The 12,973-nt window shown below is 32.7% G+C and overlaps 2 protein-coding genes across 2 annotated transcripts; one reads left to right on the top strand and one right to left on the bottom strand.

Annotated features, from left to right (window-relative positions):
• Positions 1 to 3,079: 3,079 nt before the first annotated feature.
• Positions 3,080 to 6,683, bottom strand: LOC108454326 (probable chlorophyll(ide) b reductase NYC1, chloroplastic). Its single transcript, XM_017752741.2, has 10 exons — positions 6,103 to 6,683; positions 5,912 to 5,990; positions 5,706 to 5,841; positions 5,510 to 5,584; positions 5,206 to 5,398; positions 4,825 to 4,893; positions 4,364 to 4,503; positions 4,105 to 4,227; positions 3,748 to 3,940; positions 3,080 to 3,614 (listed from the first exon to the last, which is right to left on the bottom strand). The coding sequence occupies exons 1-10, from the start codon at positions 6,460 to 6,462 to the stop codon at positions 3,429 to 3,431; spliced, it is 1,554 nt and encodes a 517-aa protein (XP_017608230.1). The 5' UTR covers positions 6,463 to 6,683; the 3' UTR covers positions 3,080 to 3,428.
• A 4,681-nt stretch (positions 6,684 to 11,364) lies between these two features.
• LOC108456167 (transcription repressor OFP8) lies at positions 11,365 to 12,628 on the top strand. Its single transcript, XM_017754765.2, has one exon. The coding sequence runs from the start codon at positions 11,368 to 11,370 to the stop codon at positions 12,358 to 12,360; it is 993 nt and encodes a 330-aa protein (XP_017610254.2). The 5' UTR covers positions 11,365 to 11,367; the 3' UTR covers positions 12,361 to 12,628.
• Positions 12,629 to 12,973: the final 345 nt, after the last annotated feature.

The following is a 12,973-nucleotide window of genomic DNA, read 5'->3' as shown; positions in this document are numbered from 1 at the left end:
AATAATGTGGTATATTCTCAAAGTATTACATTCGGTATTTTAATAACCAATTTGATGGTCGAATATGTCAAACTATCAATTCTCGATTCAACTAGTTCATTCAATTCAACTACTAAATCAATAATAATTAAATAAATAATTAAAATTTCATCTAAAAAAGTTAAAAACAATTTTTTTATTAAATCGGTTTAACTGTTATTTTTGTCCTATTTTTTATTTTTACTAACTTCAACAGGAAGGAACCAAAATGAAAAAAATACAATTATTAAGATCAACTTAAATTTATCAACCAAATTTGGCAGCGTTGATGGCTCCAAAGAAGAAAGGACAAAGGGTGCAACGCAACGTTTTAGAGACGGATTCTAAAGCAACCAATTGGCAGAACCATTGCATGCAACTAACATCGTAACCTTTACATATTTACTTTATTATATATTAATAGAACTTACATCCACACATGATTCGAGAATTTATATCATGTCGTCACAATAAAAAATTTCAAGGTTATTTATTTTCATTTTAAAACCGAGATAACGGTTCAGTTCATTAATAGATTGTAGACTTTGTCAGTACATCAAATGTACCATAATTTTATTTTGTGAATTGATTATAAATACTGTACTTAAAATTAAAATTCATTGTAAATAATAAACGTGTTAAATTTTTTAAAGTAAATTGAGTGATTGTGTGATACAAAATAAAAATTTTGTATTTAATCCTCAACATGCCCATTAATAGTAAATTTCATTTGTTTTTATTATTTAATAGTATCAATTTTTAGGTTATAGTTAAGTTAAAAAACTTCAAAAGAATAGAAAAAGATCATTAAAATGTGATAAATTTCTTTTTACTGATTTTTTGAATCTCATCGTAAGATATGTACGGAGCATCTATAAAATGTGGGAGTACGTTGCATTCGAAATTCTACATCTCTAAACATCAATGAGAGCTAAGTGGTGATGATGATGTGATTCGATATGTATTGCATGCATGAAACATCACTGGCAGCAAGTTATTTCATTCTTTTTTGTCCAAATATTGTTTTCTTTTTTCATACTTATATTGTTATTAGAGAAATAGGTAAAAATATAATGGAGATTATTGTGCTGAGAGTCGGATTATATCTAGTATTTTTTACTTTAAAAATGGATAAATTAATCTCTATACATTAGTTCAAATGAGTAAACTAGTCACTCTGTTAAAAATTCCATCAATTTCTACTAATAAAAGTTGATATTCATACATTAGAATAAGGTATACGTGGCACACGATTTGTAACTTTTTGGTTATTCTATTAGTCATGGGTTTTAATAGAAAAATATATAAAATTTTAACCGATTTAATGAATAAAGATTAATTTTACTTTTTTTTGTAAAAAGTAAAATATAATTTAACTCATAATACATAAATCATATAAAATTTTACCATAAATCGATTGCGTTTTCTTTATGAAAAAGTAAATGAGATGTTTGACATTTTTTAGCCAGAAAAAAAAAAAGAAGAGATATTATACTTAGACGTAATGAAATATTATTATACCATAATAGTTAAATAAGAAAGGACAAAAAGGGTAAGACGAATATTATTATTAAATTTGATTAAAAAATTGCAATATCATTTTGAAGATTGATAGATAAAATTATGAAGAGTAAGTCAAGAGTTAGGTAAAGCCAAACAAAGTATATAAATCTACTACCATTACTACTATATTTGTTTGAGTTCACATTTGAAACGTATTTGAAGTGATAGTTGTGACTCCAAGTAAAAGGCAAAACCAGCTGGAAACCAACAGCTAATTTAATTAATTTCAACATTTCGGGATGGGGACATGTTTCCTAATAATCATAATAATTAATCAAATAATTTTCGTAATCTAATTTGCCCTTTTCGGATTCCAGACTTTCAGCATTACTTACCAAATATATTATTTCCTCCGCTTCCTTTTTTTCCCACTACAGTTTTTACACCTAATATTGGATGTCTCAGTCCAATAAAATTATCTTTTTTTTATTGTTAAATAGATTAATTTAGCCTCTATACTATTTAACATTTAATTTAATCGTTTTTCCTATAATAGAGGACTTTTCAGATAAATTCACCCCTAATTTATCCGTAGTATTGCAAAAGCTGCCGGCAAATTAGTAGGTGTGGCGATGGGGGGGGATGTATTCAGTGTTCAACGGCGCATGCGAGGTGAGGAGAAGCTGCAAGGCTTGAGCTTGATTGTAGGGACTCGACGAATGTTTGACTTGACTATATCAATCTTTTTTAAATCTAGAATGCCTGCTGAGTGCCAGCCCTGTTATATTAGTTCAACGATAGTGGAGAACAAATCACAAAGGGAAAAAAAAAAAAACACAATATACTCAAAAGACTCTTCAATTGCCAGACCCTAAAATACAAAATCCCAATTGATTATTGACTCATTATATTTTTCTTCTAATTGAAGGTCGTGCCCGGCGTGACGGCAATTAAGCATGATGCTGATATATTCTATAAAGTTAAGTTTTGAAAAAATTATCATCTCTTTTTATTCGTAGTTTGAAGGGTCAATTATTGAGGTCTGTGAATACGCTTCATCCTCCAAATTTGTGATGGAAAAGAACACGGGTGGTATTTGTAACCTCTTAAAGGGGTTAGAGAAGGGTAAAATTGGGAGGTTATTCTTTTTCTTTTCATAATTAGTGGCATGACATTCGTTTCTCTTACTAATGTCTTTATGCTAAAGCAAATCTTTATGGATTCCCGTCCGTTACAAATTGCAACCGTTACCTGTTGGCATCACCACCAGGTAATTTTAGCTAATCAAGTTTAATTGGACTATAATATTCTGGAATGTTATACCAAGCCTATAACATTTAAAAATGGAAATAATGAAAATGTTCGACACGGATTTTAATTAAACTCAGATGATTCCTTTGGCTATATATGACTGCATTTCAGCCACAGTTGTCTTCCAAATGGTTTGCGTAAATGTCGTATTGATACAGCTAATAGGAAGAATGTTACCGCGTAGGTTGTTATGTTAGCATTTCCAAGCATCATCGAGAAAAAATGGTCGTGGTCGGGATCATCGACATTTTTGGAAGGACCCAAATTTCATTACAGTATCGGTCATTACATGAATACATGTTACAAGTCTAGGAATAAAGAATGCTTCAATGAAAATCTTAAATGTCCGTCTATGTTGCTATTTTCAGAAGTATAAGATCTTGTCTCAGCCAGTTCTTGTATATACATGCAAATAGAAATATGTAGGCTTACTTCTTTGATGACTGATATTTCCAATGATGAAAAGACGACCATAAAATGGCTGGTTTAGTCTTTAGAATCTTATCATATGTAACTTCAATCATACTTGCCCCCTTGACTCAGAGGAATGCTTATAATGTAGTCTTCGATGGTTTTGATGTTCTGTGAAGTCGGTCTCAGGTGCCGGGCAACGTACTGCTCGTGCTAGAAAGGATAATGAAGGCACAAACAACTGAAAGTGAGAACACAGATACCCAGGTATTTTCTGTGTACATTTCCATTGCATCCGTAAATGAGAATCGAGTGCGGTTTTCAGCCCAGTTTCGGATTCGGTCTGCCTCTGCTGCATATAATGCCCTTCCCTGCATAAACATATTCTCATATCATTAATGAAAGCAGGCTTTAGATGTCAGGTGGCATCTCTAAAGTTCGGATTCTCAGTTATAACAATCGCAACTATGTAACAAATGTTTTCCCCAGAGAATCGAAGATTACCTGTTCATCGAACCAGCGACCTTGTCGCAACCAGGCAGTGATTAAAGCCAATAGTATCCGAGGTGGGGTCAAGTAGTTGATGGCCTTCCCTGCTCCCTTCACAACCCGCATTCGGGGAACTAGACTTCGAGCAACAGTCTCCGGAAGCTCACAAATGAGATTAAACATTTGTTTATTTTTCAAGGTTGACCCACTGCCAAAAGTGCAAAACAAATATTCAACAACGATAACAAATTTATTCGCCGTGTCATTCAAGTTTTACATAGCCAAATGCTCAATTTTAACATTCAAAATTTGTGAGCAAGCCAACACGCATGAAAGCGACTGCTTTACAAAAGTCAGGATTATCCAACATACCTTAAGAGAAGATCTGTAAGGACCATGCCCGGAGATGCAGTATGTACTCCTACTTTAGAACGTTTGCACTCCTTCAAAAGTGAAGCATGAAGCTGTCTGAGGCCACACTTTGTTGATCCGTATCTGTAAAAAAGAGTAATCATCAATATTAACTACTGAAAACTTCAAAACATTACGAAAATTTGAGATCCGTTGTTGATAAGTAGCAGCCCACCACAAGCAAAAGAACTAACTACAGTGTAAGGTAATGAAAACTTACACAGCAGTCAAAGGAGTGCTAGATCCCCCAGAGCCTGCACCATCCATGTTAAATATATGCCCTCCCTTTGGCTGGTTTTTCATGATGCGCATGGCTTCCCGAGTGCAGAGAATAGAACCAACAAGATTTGTTGAGACAATCTACCACATAATCAGCAAGTCAGGGACAAGGTACTGTCATCTTGTTAATCATATACTAAAAACCATTGCAACCAATAGCTATCGGAGTTAATGCATCTGAATTATATCGTGTTTCATCAATGAATTACACCGAGAGAAATTCAATTACTAGTTGGCTATTGGCTCTTAGCTTTGTTACAGACGCTAGTTACAGGCAGAGGCAACCAAGACGATGATAAATGTAAGGACCTGGTATAATCCAGTATTCTAAGAGGCTTGCATTATTGAAATGGTAAAACATGGAAATGCTCGAGTAACATATCTATAAAAAAAATTAAATACCTGCTTAATATCTTCATCACTGAACTGTAGTAATGGTCTAAAACCTTTGTTAGTGCCAGCATTATTTATCTGTAGGAGAAAACCAAATCAGAGTAACACATTAAGCACACGAGTAGACAGTATCATCATAATCAATAGGAAATGACCATTTGCGAGGACCTCTTTGCTTGCAGGTCCAAGAATTAAGTTCAATAATATCACCATGCATGATTTTATCACATTTCTTAAGGCTAAGAGTCAATTCATAATAAACATAAGGTCGTTACCTAACATCATTCCCCTGAAAGCATCAACAAGCTAATATGACACTACAGTGCATCTCCATGCAAGAGAGTGACAGGAGGAGGGAAAAATATACAAACACCAAGCCATATAACTCACCCAAATGTCGATAGAACCAAGTTCACTGACGGCAAAGTTGGCCAATTTTTCGACATCATTGGCTTCACAAACATCACATGCTATGCCAACCACTTTTGCTCGTTCCAGATTCTTGCTAGATAAGCCACCAGCAGTCATACCTTCCTTCAGGTTTTCCTCGAGTTCTTTGACAGTCATATCAACAGATTCGGGACTGTCTCGACAGGATCCAATAAGAAAAGGTCGATGTGAGAACTATAGTCATATAAAAAAAATGGAATATAAAGCATCATAAACAATGGTTAATTTAGATTTCGTACTCCACCTGCGAGAAGCAACAACAACACGATCTCCTGAAAGAAGGTATTCCCGAGCAAGCGCTTTTCCCAAACCCCTTGTGCTATAAACCAGGCCAGTCAAAAACACAACCCAACAAAAAGGGTAAGTTCTCTGTATCATAGATCCATTAGCAACATATATCTGTCTAAAACCGAACACCGATTGCAGATTATATATTGTACCTTCCAGTTATAACAACATTTCTTGGACCAGCTCGACAATGTTCATCTAGAACCATATTAGCTCCAATCATGGTTCCAATGATAATCCCCCCAACCCAGCTATACCAAATCAATGTATTCATCTGACTATCTCCACCTATAAAAATCGTAGTTTTAGAGATGGATCATTAAAATCAATTCAAACATCTACAAGTAAATTGGCTAACCTGACAGCTGAAAACCTGTCAAGAGAATCACTCCAGTGCTCATCATGGTCACAATATATCTTCCTATTTGCATAGCAATCTGGTTCAAAGATAGCTCATATAATTTAAACATGCATAAACTACTAATTATGGAGCATAATAAAGAACATGAATTATAAAGAACAAAGAGAAATTCAATCCATTAAACTCACCAAGGAGAAAACTTCTTCAACTTTAGCCACAGCTTTTTCGTATTCATCTTGAGATTGAGAACCAAATTTACTAACCCCAAAAACAGCTGATTTCAAAGATTTCCAAAACCCATCTCCTTTTTCCGTCCAAATCCCGAGCTTTCTTTCACTTTCCATCTCTTTATCTTCCACTTCCCCTCCATCTCCTCCCCTAAACGACCGACACTTTTGAACGTACGCCCCACGACGGTTTCTAGTTAGAACGGGTAACCCTACAAAACAACCACGTTTAACTTTAAACCAGCTCCGTTTCTGTTCCTTGAAACAAAAGTGTTGGTCTTTCTGGAAAGTACACAAGTGAAGCTTTGTCACTGCCGCCATTTATGTAAGAGATTCGAACTAAATAAACTGTATGTTTTCAGTTCCCCAACTTTACTGGAAACGAAGAAATAGAAAATATCTTTTATTTCTCTCCTAATTATCCAAATTATTCTATTTTTTACATCAAATCTTTTTAGTTATTTATACACGTTATAAATAATTTTAAAAAAATCGGAGAGAGAATTGAAGCGGACCTTACCTTAGGTGGAGGAATGTGATGACCACACGTTAAAGAAACGTAATCTGCTGCACTTTTGGCCGAAACGTGGCGTTGTGGGTCGGTATCTGCCTGTCGTTTTGCTACAATGTTAGGAAGCCATCGAAGGAGGGTGACGCTTCTACGCCTTGTATTTTAAGGCTTATTCGTTTTGGGTCTTAGCCTTTGGGCAGTTGGGTTTTGGGGGTTCTTACGTAATCTAAACGGTAACCATTACCGACCCGCATCTAGGGTAATGGAGATAACTATGAATAATAAGACCATGAACAAAAGCAGAGGAGAATCTGGGAACGCCCCTTAAAATGAACAAAATTTATTTACACTTTTTAAAGTTTTGAAAATTTTAAATTTATAAAAGTAAAATTATATTTTGATACTTCTATAAATATAAAATTTAATTTAATATTTTAAAATTATAAATATATAAACTATTAAAATGATAAAATTATAATTTTTGTATTATAAAATTACAATTTCATTTCGACTCCTAACAAATTTCTTGATTTCGACCTTTAACAAAAGTCAATTAATTATTGATGTTTTGAATGTTTAAACATATCTTATCATGAAAGAATATGTTTTAGACTGGTGAATATATGAGCAGGAACATGAGATATTTTCTATTTTGGATTAATAATGTCGGAGTGAGGGGGGCAATGCTTTATATCAAAGAAACAAGGTTATGTTGAGCTCATTATTCAGTCTGATAGCTTTAAAAATGTTATTTCTATTTGCGAAAGTAAGTTTGATGGTCCAAAAAGCTCTTGAATAACGAGGATTCAATAAATTCTAGCATTTGAAGGAAAGTGGTTCTAGAATTATGTTCTAAGAGAGTCTAATTGAGTAGCAGGTGTTGACAAAAATGACTTTGATGAAGGATGAAACTTTGCAAATATTTGAGGAGCCCCCTTAGAGATTAAAGAGATATTGAAGGAAGATTGCACTTTTGATAACTTGTATATGATCTACTCTAGTAATTCATTGTTCTATTTAAAAAAAAAAAAAAAAAAAAGAGAAAACTGAAACTCATATTCAGTCCAAATCGAAATCCTGGGTTGGGAGACGCTAGGCTCATTTGGGATGGGCCCGTATCCTGAGCTGTATTGGGCAGGGCACCGTCTCTATTTTATACAAGATGCATCGACTAATTTTAGTGCTAAATCATTCTAAACTTCGTTTGTGGATTTTTGCACTAACAAATAAAATGCTCTAATTCATACTTTTAACCTAAACAACACGTCTAATGTATAAGAGTTAAAAAGGTTTATTAAAATACAATCAATTATAATCACCAATTCTTTTAAAATAATCATTTAAAAAATTTCAATCGAAAATGCAATACAAATTTTTTTATCATTAAGCTCATGTGAAAAATCTAAATTCAATCTTTACTTAGCTTGATTTTTTTTATTATAAAATCTTCACTGATGAACGTCTAACAATAAACTATTATCAATTAATAATCTAAATAATTTCGATCAAAATATGCCAATCGTTATTCACTTTTCATTGTAGGTAAAGTTAACCCAACTTTGGCTTCAACGATTCATAATTTTATTTGTGAAATCATGGTGGTGAGTACACTGTTGTTTTATTAACTTGTTACCAGAAACCAAATAAAAAAGACAAGCGCTTGGAACAAGACTTAAGCCAACCTAATTTCCCATGATTTTTCACTCAAATCGGAAATAGCTTTTGAAAAAAAATTTCGAGACCAAGTTCAAGGAACACCTTTTTTTTTTTTTTTAAGAAAAAGAAACGATTATTTGTTCATGATATAATTTTGAAGGATGCACTGATGAGAAAAATAAGCCATTTTTAGTATCTCATGAAAGACTTTGGCTTATATCTTTGTTCTTACGTTCCTGTCCTATAATGGATGATATATTATCCTATAAAAAATAAAGTTAGTTAATGACGGATGACTGTTAAGACTCTTTAACTTTTAAAAAATTTAAGAAAATAATAAATCAATTAATAGGATTTATTTTCTTGAAAACTTTGTGCATCATGAATGCTGCATTAATTAAGCGGATATATATACATATATCGATAATAAAACTATAAAGCAGCTATTTGATAAAAATTAAATGTATTATTAAGAGACAATTGCACATGAAAATATGGCGTAAACCCACAAAACAGTACTAATAATATAATGTTATAAAAGTCATAATCCCACATGGATATGCTGCCACCCTATGTTGGGATTTGGGATTTTTTAAAATAAATAAATAAAAAACCCTTTAGAAATGATCATCGAAGTTTATTTAATGTAATATTTATACTAAATGAAATGCAATTGTGAATATTTTAATATTGTAAGTGAAGATATTTATATACACATATATGTAGTAACTTTAAAGAGTATTAGTCATAAAAGAAAATTAAATTACTAAGAGCACACTTAAAAGTTACTCTATATAGTAATAATATTTAGCTTCTGAAAATAATTACCAAAAATGTTATATTAACTAACCTTAAAGAGTAGCCAAAAAACACTCAACAAAACTAAAAAATATAAAGAGGAAAACAGTCAAAGTAAAAACTTGTAGGTGTGACTGAACTTGACCTCATACTCTAAATAAAAAAAGCTGAAACTCAACCACTCAAAGACTGTCTGTTAGTTGTTGTTGTGGCATTTCCAACAATTGAAAGGGTAATAAGTAACCAAAGTTAAGCTCTTTGATCCTATGTGTTTTTGTTGTTTGGAAGCTTCCCAGACAGTGAGATACTCTTAATTTCACTATCTTACTATTCACCATTTTCTCGGGGGGGGGGGGGGGGAAATAGAAATATATATAGACATAGATTTGATGTAAGAGTACTCCTTGTGTTTATTGATTTGTCCTCTTTACGTACAAGTTTAATGCAGGCGCTACCTCAACTTTGAAACATAAATATTAAAAAATAAATAGAGATAAAAAAGAAATATGAATCCATATTCATTATTTGTTGTTAGACATGAGAAAACCCGAAAGACAAGTAAAGATTTCGATCTAGATTCTTTGACCCTCATCCATCCTCTATAGCTAATAGGGTCATATCGAATTATAGGATATTTTCATATATAATAAAGTTTTGAAGCATATTCGTATAGGTGGTTAAGGGACAAGGGGAGGAATGGTCATTGAAAGGAATTTGTGTTGTTATACGGCAGCAACCCCAATTCATGTATGTGAAAAGAAAAGGCAAAAGAAATGATATGTCATTCTTCAATGCCCTATTAGAAGTCGGTGTCCCATTTCCCACATTAACACTGTTCATCTTAAATACATATTTTATTCAACATTTCAATTTTCGTTATATTTTAATTATCGGGTATTAGCAAAGAATTTTAACCATTATTATATTATATTGTTGAGTGTTTAAAAAAATATACAATATAATTTTATTTGTTTGTCAAAAGTTTAGATGTTATAAGATGGTGACTGTTGTACACTTGTATAACACTACATTTGAAATTCAAATTATATTTAAATTTTGAAATTTAGATTGTATATTTAATGAAGGTTGTAAAATGTAATTATATTTATTAAACATTATATTCATTTTATAAAGTATGATTAATATTTTTGGGAAAACTATATCACTAGTTACTAAATTATGATTAGTAAGTTTTCGTTTTGATCAATTAACTAAAAATAATTACAAATATTTGATCACTCAACTATTCAAAAGTTTTCATTTAAGTCATTAGATTGTTAAATCAGTGTTATATGACTTTTTTGTTTGCATTGCTTACACCAGTTGAAAGCTTCATTTCCCCCGCTTCTTTTCTACAATTCAATTTTTTTCATTAAACAACTTTGGACGTCATGAATTTACGAACCAAAATTCAAACAATTTTTTTTTCTCTTATCTTCGACAATGATCATTAGATTGACTTGGATTAAAGGTATATTCTTTTACTCGTCAATGTGTATTGATCTACCGTACCGTTACTCGAATCGTCTCTTGTAGCTTGCTAGCGAAACTTTACTAGCCCAATGACTTAAATAGAAAACCTTTTTGAATTCTTCAATTACTTAAATGAAAACTTTCGAATAATTTAATGACCAAATTGTAACTTATTTTAGTTAAGTGACAAAAAAAATACCCATAATTTAGTGATGAATGGTATAATTTACCCTATATTTTTATATAAAATTCAAAGAGATAATATCTTAACTAAATATTATTATTTTATTTTAATTAGAAATGAAACTAATTAAATTTACTACTATTATAAGAAGTCAGGGTGGACCATAGAGCCCAAATTCTTTTTATCAAATTAATTTTTATCCTCCAATTCTTCCAAATATATCCTTCAATAAATAAAATTGGGTAGTTTGCATTTAATTTAACAATACCGTACCTGGAATTCATTTCCCAAACCAGGTTTGGCCTGCCCAATTCATTACCCTTTTTTCTCTTCTAACCTGAAAAATTCTCCATTTTCATAATGTGATTAAATTTTAAAACCAGGAATTAAATTTTGATTTGCAAACAATTTAAGCGCGCAAAATTAACAAAGAAAATAAAAGCAGGTAAGAAAAGTTGACTACCCGTGACTTTCATCCTTATTTTATATCACTAATTAATCCCAAAAAAATTAAGTCGTCTTAACCCTTAACCCAAAGTTTAACACAATAAAGACAAAGAAATAATATTTTAATAGTTTTCGGGATTTAAATTCCATTTCTCACATGTTTATATATAACTTCACTTTCTGCATTGCTATATCACCACTCTCCTCTCCAGAAAAAAAAAGAAAAAGAAAAAACCTCTCTCGTTTGATCCATATGGAAAATCGATTCAAGCTAAGAATCTCTCGCATGTTTCGATCCTCGTTTGCCTCTTGTCGGACCCGGAACATGTCGGACGTTATTGAGAAACCTGTTTTTTCACCTGAAAAACACAACGGCTTCCATTTGGTCGAACCATTTTCGTCGTCGCCACCACCCAAGTCTCGACCCTTCCCTTCCGTTTCTAAACCCAGAGACGCCATCAATGCTCCTAAAGAATCTCTTCCCAGACGTAAATCGTCAGCTCGTTATCCTTCTTATATAGTCTCCGCAGCCGATTTCGACGGCCGAAAGGGTCCGCCGCCTGCTTCTCCTATGATGCCTTTGAATCTCTTCTCCGACTGTAAAGACTTTGGTTTCTATGAGAAAAAGAAAAGCTTACCCAGAAACAAGAAAAAGAAGAACAACAAAAGGCTTCATATTAAAAGCAAGTATATGTCTTCCACCGCCGCATTTTTCAGTTCATCTGTTGCTTACAACAGTAATACTTATTACGGTGGGTGGTGGTTTAGCAGTGAAGATGAAACCGACACTCTTTTCTCTTCAAGGACTCGCTCGTCGGATTCATCGGAGTCTCTCCGACAGCATTCTAATTGCCGTAAAAGGTGCAAAGTTCGTCGTAGAAGAGCTAGAAGCTCCGACATGGGGATGGGAGTTTTACCCCTGGAAGGAGGAACCGATAAAGTCAAAGACAGCTTCGCCGTAGTGAAAAGTTCTAGCGATCCCTACAATGATTTCAGGACATCAATGGTGGAAATGATCGTTGAGAGACAGATATTCGCAACAAAAGATCTGAAACAACTGTTACAGTGTTTCCTGTCACTGAACTCTCATCACCATCATAGCATAATCGTTGAGGTTTTTACAGAGATTTGGGAGACTTTGTTCTCTTGAAATGCACAGTCCCAAGAGAAAGTTGAAAACTTTGCACGTTTTCGCTTTTGTTTATTTCACTACCAGTAGATTTTAAATTAGAATTTAGGTTCTAACTCCGAATTAACGTTGTTAATTAAAAGAGAAGTTGAAAACATTGCTGGTTTTCTTTGTTCTTTGCTTTGTCTTGTCTACAGCACGGATCAATGTATGTATATGACTTTTTTTTTTGTTTGTTTTTTATGTAATCTTTAAATTTTAAACAGTGAATTTGATTATTTCGATGAAATCCCAAAAGTGGAATTCTTTTTCCTTCAAAACAAGCAGAGATTGCGTTTGTTTGTTCTAGTGTTTGTTTGCCTTTCCATTGACATATTACTGCAGGGGAAGAACTGTTACTGAAAAGATAGGGCAGTGGCAAAAAGGAAAACGAAATGGAAAATTTTGTGCCAGCAAAATCCTTTGATTTCAAATCCATTTTATATGGGTGAAAGTACCCCCCACTACTACTCCTATTATCCATAATTCCTTGTATTCTACCAAATTTTTTTTTTTTTTAAAGTCATTGATATATCAATTGTTAACATTTGTAATGGAAACCATTCAAAGAGATGACATGTCACTAACAGTGCTG

This window comes from Gossypium arboreum, chromosome 5 (genome assembly GCF_025698485.1).
Source record: "Gossypium arboreum isolate Shixiya-1 chromosome 5, ASM2569848v2, whole genome shotgun sequence".
Lineage (NCBI taxonomy): Eukaryota > Viridiplantae > Streptophyta > Magnoliopsida > Malvales > Malvaceae > Gossypium > Gossypium arboreum.
This window is presented reverse-complemented; position numbering and strand designations above follow the sequence as displayed.

Coding starts and splice junctions, on each gene's coding strand:
- LOC108456167 (XM_017754765.2), top strand. CDS start 11,368: ATGTTTATATATAACTTCACTTTCTGCATTGCTATATCACCACTCTCC.
- LOC108454326 (XM_017752741.2), bottom strand. CDS start 6,462: ATGGCGGCAGTGACAAAGCTTCACTTGTGTACTTTCCAGAAAGACCAA. Junction 5,399..5,509: donor GTTGTTGTTGCTTCTCGCAG/GTGGAGTACGAA, acceptor CTGTCGAGACAG/TCCCGAATCTGTTGATATGA. Junction 4,504..4,824: donor GTGATGAAGATATTAAGCAG/GTATTTAATTTT, acceptor ATTATGTGGTAG/ATTGTCTCAACAAATCTTGT.